General features: G+C 30.7%; 1 protein-coding gene across 1 annotated transcript; it reads left to right on the top strand.

The window, feature by feature from the left end:
* The first annotated feature begins 3418 nt into the window (after nt 1–3418).
* LOC108571729 (box C/D snoRNA protein 1) lies at nt 3419–4919 on the top strand. The gene is made up of 7 exons (XM_017933842.1): nt 3419–3438; nt 3551–3732; nt 3800–3891; nt 3967–4145; nt 4221–4418; nt 4490–4614; nt 4687–4919. Exons 1-7 carry the CDS (start codon nt 3419–3421, stop codon nt 4917–4919), a joined length of 1029 nt encoding a protein of 342 aa, XP_017789331.1.
* The last annotated feature ends 188 nt before the right edge of the window (nt 4920–5107 follow it).

Genomic DNA, 5107 nt, shown 5'->3' with positions numbered 1-5107 from the left:
ATTTTGTGAACTTTTAGAATTGAAGAATGAAGTATGAACCTCCAGCAACTTTCTCGTATAAATTTTATTGCTCTAGACGTATCCAGTAATTAGTTATTAACAGTTTTAATACGTGATGTCGGGAACGACAACGCATACCGTCAAGTACCTTTCCGGTTTTTCAATAATTTCATAGTTTTCGACTAAATTCTCGTGCAACTAACTGTATGCTTCTGAAAGGCAACTCCTTTGGCTACATTCTTGTGTAAGTTTTGTTAACATATTCAGTTTAGTTTAAGAGTTATTAAAGATTATATGTGAGCGTTCCCTTTTTACCGTACTCGAGTATACCCGACTGTTATGAACAATTGCTAATATCTAATAAACCACACCACTTACGGCTATCAAACTTACTGTAGAATATAGTGAAAGGTCTATACTACATTCCCATATGAGTTTTGTTAACATATTCAGTTTAGTTTAAGAGTTATTAAAGATTATATGTGAGCGTTCCCTTTTTATCGTACTCGAGTATACCCGACTGTTATGAACAATTGCTAATATCTAATAAACCACATCACTTACGGCTATCAAACTTACTGTAGAATATAGTGAAAGGTCTATACTACATTCCCATATGAGTTTTGTTAACATATTCAGTGTAGTTTACGAGTTATTAAAGATTATATGGGAGCATTCCCTATTTATCGTACTCGAGTATACCCGACTGTTATGAACAATTGCTAATATCTAATAAACCACATCACTTACGGCTATCAAACTTACTGTAGAATATAGTGAAAGGTCTATACTACATTCCCATATGAGTTTTGTTAACATATTCAGTTTAGTTTAAGAGTTATTAAAGATTATATGTGAGCGTTCCCTTTTTATCGTACTCGAGTATACCCGACTGTTATGAATAATTGCTAATATCGAATAAACCACATCACTTACGGCTATCAAACTTACTGTAGAATATAGTGAAAGGTCTATACTGTATTCCCATATGAGTTTTGTTAACATATTCAGTTTAGTTTAAGAGTTATTAAAGATTATATGTGAGCGTTCCCTTTTTATCGTACTCGAGTATACCTGACTGTTATGAACAATTGCTAATATCTAATAAACCACATCACTTACGGCTATCAAACTTACTGTAGAATATAGTGAAAGGTCTATACTACATTCCCATATGAGTTTTGTTAACATATTCAGTTTAGTTTAAGAGTTATTAAAGATTATATGTGAGCGTTCCCTTTTTATCGTACTCGAGTATACCCGACTGTTATGAACAATTGCTAATATCTAATAAACCACATCACTTACGGCTATCAAACTTACTGTAGAATATAGTGAAAGGTCTATACTACATTCCCATATCATGTGTGTTAACATATTCGGTGTAGTTTACGAGTTATTAAAGATAATATGGGAGCGTTCCCTATTTATCGTACTCGAGTATACCCGACTGTTATGAACAATTGCTAATATCGAATAAACCACATCACTTACGGCTATAAAACTTACTGTAGAATATAGTGAAAAGTCTATTCTACTTTCTTCATGCTTGAAAGTACAAAATTAATCCTGCTTATTCATGAAAATGAAGATAATGTGTTAGCCTTGAATACGACGAGTGTAGTACTTACCCAAATAAGGATTAATATCTCGAAAATTACGACAGATATGTTAATGAAAATTTAACGAGAAAGTAGCTAAAGGAACTGCCTTTCGAACGCTTGTATAAAAGTGCATAAAATATTTGTGCAAAACTACAAAATTAATAAAAAAACCAGAACAGTGTGCGGTATCGCTGCCGACACTCTGTACAATAATTGTTAATAACTAATTATGGGAAGGATATAGTGCATTAAAAACTACATGAGAAAGTTGCTAAAGGTCCATACTTCATTCTTCAATTCTAAAAGTTCACATAATCGTCGTAATTATTTGGTTATTAACGATTTTTCATCGATCGATTTAATCTGGGGCCTGATAGGTGGAGCACGGCGGCCCGCCGACCAATAGGAAGCGTTCTCTCTCTGTCCTTGTCGCACACTAGTGCTATCCTTGTCTAAAACCTCTGTTTATATTCTGTTATCCTATTAAGAAATCGTAGTTCGTGTCACCTAACGCAAGATGGCGTTACTCTCGTCCGCCATTTTTTTTTCTGTCCTTGTCTAACTCATTACTCTTGTGCTATCCTTGTCTAACCCTATTTCTTTCTTTGCTAACGCAATACTCCCGTGCTTTCCTTGTCTACCCCTATTTCTTTCCTTGTCTAACTCATTTCTATAGTGCTATCCTCGTCCACCCCTATTTCTTGCCTTGTTTAACTCGTTCTTTAGTGCTATCTTTGTCTACTCGCATTCCGTTCCTTGTCTTACTCATTTCTGTATTGCTAAATACCTCAGCGAGTTATCCTTCGCGGTAAGCACGACTATTGATGTTACAACACCATCTTTCAATAAGAATTATGCAAAAATTAATCACACAAATCTTAGATTTAGTTTATTTAATTTTATAATGGAATATTATTTAAAGAATGAGTGCTTCACGAAAGGAAGTGGACGTGGTGTGCAAGGGAGAAATGAATAAACTGTAAAATGCTGCAAAACAATGCTGGTATATTATAGCTTTTTGTAAAGTACATTTTGTACAGTTATTTTACAATAAATAATTGATTTTTTGATAAATAATTATATATCTTCATTTTTCTTGATGTTCAAGTCCTTTTCTTGGTTTCTGATGTCTTGGAAGGTCCATCTGTAATTGATACAAGAACATTAATTTTTCTAATTCTTAATAACAGGTATAAACAATTTCTGACTGTGATGCAATGCTTAATTCAATGCAAAATTAATATATTAAGCTGTTTTATTAAGTTAAACCATACATTAATTTTATTTAGTGCTTCCAATAATAATAAACAATCATCTAAATTGTTATTTAACAAGAAATACTAATTACTCTATGTATAATTAAAGTACTCGAAAATAAACCAGAAACTTTATTTTACAATCTACATTATGAATAATGATAAAGCAATATAAAATTTATTATAAGTATTAATATTAAACTGTTTACTACATGCGGTTATGCTCTAAATTACAATAACTATTATTAAAAGCGAAAAATTCATAGAATTTCTATTTAAAAAATCAACCAACCTGCTAATTCTTCGTTCCTAACGACGATATTGTCAATCATTTCCCTTTGAATGCTGGCGGCAGATTGACGATCATCGCAATACCTTTGGTCTTTCATACAACTCTCAAATTAAACTCTTCCAGTAAAAAACTGCGTGACTTCTAATGTTCTTCCCGTTGAAATATCGTTCGATTTAAAGTATAGAGCCTGTGACAATGTTTTCAAGCTTCGATACACTTATTTGAAATAATTGTTGCTAAGTGTTATCGTCAGGATTAGTATCATCATGGCGACGTCCAGTAACAAGTATAATAATGTTTAATTATTGTTCGATCTTTCTATTATGTAGAAATAATGTTTAATCTTGTTTCTGTTTTTCAATCTGTGTGCATAAATTACAGTTGGTTATCATTTACAGAATCAAAGATTGTGAAGTATGCAGTACGGATAAAGCAATATACACGTGTCCGAAATGTGAGGTTAGGACTTGTTGTCTTCGGTGTGTAAACATTCATAAAAGAGAATTAGAATGCGATGGTGTCCGAGATAAAACAAAATTTGTAACGTTACAATCATTTACGGATTTGGACCTTTTGAGTGGTAAGTTGTATTCGATTTATAAAATTTTATTTGAAAGATTTTGCATATAGAAATACTTATTTTATAGATTACAGACTTCTTGAGGAAGTAGGTAGGACAGTTGAACATTTAAAAAGAGATCCATTTAAAAAGTGTACACGTCAAAATAGTTTACCAATGGTTTGTTGAAATGATTGTTTTACATATTTTATGATATAACATACAGAGCTTACTTTTCACATATTATCTTTATAGCATCTAAAAAGATTAAAAACAGCTGCATTTAAGAGGAAAATTGCTTTACAATTTATGCCACAACATTTTTCTAGACACAAAAGTAATACAACTTTTTTAAACTGGAAAAGTAATGAGTTATATTGGAGAATAGAATGGATCTTTCCTCAAGCAGAGTGCACAAAATGGGTAACAGAAAGGTAGACTATCTTGTTAAATTATTGTTATATGTATTACAGTCAACTTTATTGACAATAACATTGTAACAATTATAGGAGTTTAGAATCTACAAGATTATCATTACTTATAGAGGAAATTCTCGATCCTGTTAAATCATTGGAAAATAAAAATAATATAGAAGAACTAAATTTGAGAATGAGTTTAAACGATAGACTACAGTTTTACCAAGCAGCTGGCTTATCTGGAGTAAAAGTACTTTTAAAAGCAGAAAAGATTGCAAAGTCAGATTTAAAGTAAGTAATTTTAATCCTTTGCTTGTATACCATATAAAATATAAATTATGAACTACTGTGTTGATACCTAGGTTTTATGAGTTGGACATTACACTTACATTAATGGAGAATTTAGAAAATAAAGTTATAATAGAATTTCCAGTAATATATATAGTTTTAAAGGACCATTCATATATGTATGAAATTATAAATACAGGTATGTACTTTATGTATTATTATTTTTCTTCAAACTTTTATCAATTTTACAAAGTATCAAGTAATATTCCAGATGATGAGGATGATTCAAAATGTAAAATTAATAACGATAATGTGCTTAAACGAAGAAAACGAACATACAATCAAATGAATATTAAAGAAGAAAAAAGTTCAACTGTAAATTATTTCTTTAATTCCGAATTTTCGGAATCAGAAGAGGAAGAATTAAGTAATAATCAAAAGAGCGATCATTTATCAAATTTTTGTATACCTAATTACGATGAATTAGTTAAAATGGAACAATAAATAAGCTTTGTATCGTACATATCAGAATATCTATGAGTACGTCAGAATGATTACGTTTTTCGATTTAAATGAATGTAGAAATTCAATGTTTTATTGTAAATACAATATTTCAATAGATAGATACAACTGAATTATATATATAAATAAAATAATATTACTGACAACACATAAAATCAACTGTTCCCCCT

Source organism: Habropoda laboriosa, unplaced genomic scaffold (assembly GCF_001263275.1).
Source record: "Habropoda laboriosa isolate 0110345459 unplaced genomic scaffold, ASM126327v1 scaffold99, whole genome shotgun sequence".
Lineage (NCBI taxonomy): Eukaryota > Metazoa > Arthropoda > Insecta > Hymenoptera > Apidae > Habropoda > Habropoda laboriosa.
This window is presented reverse-complemented; position numbering and strand designations above follow the sequence as displayed.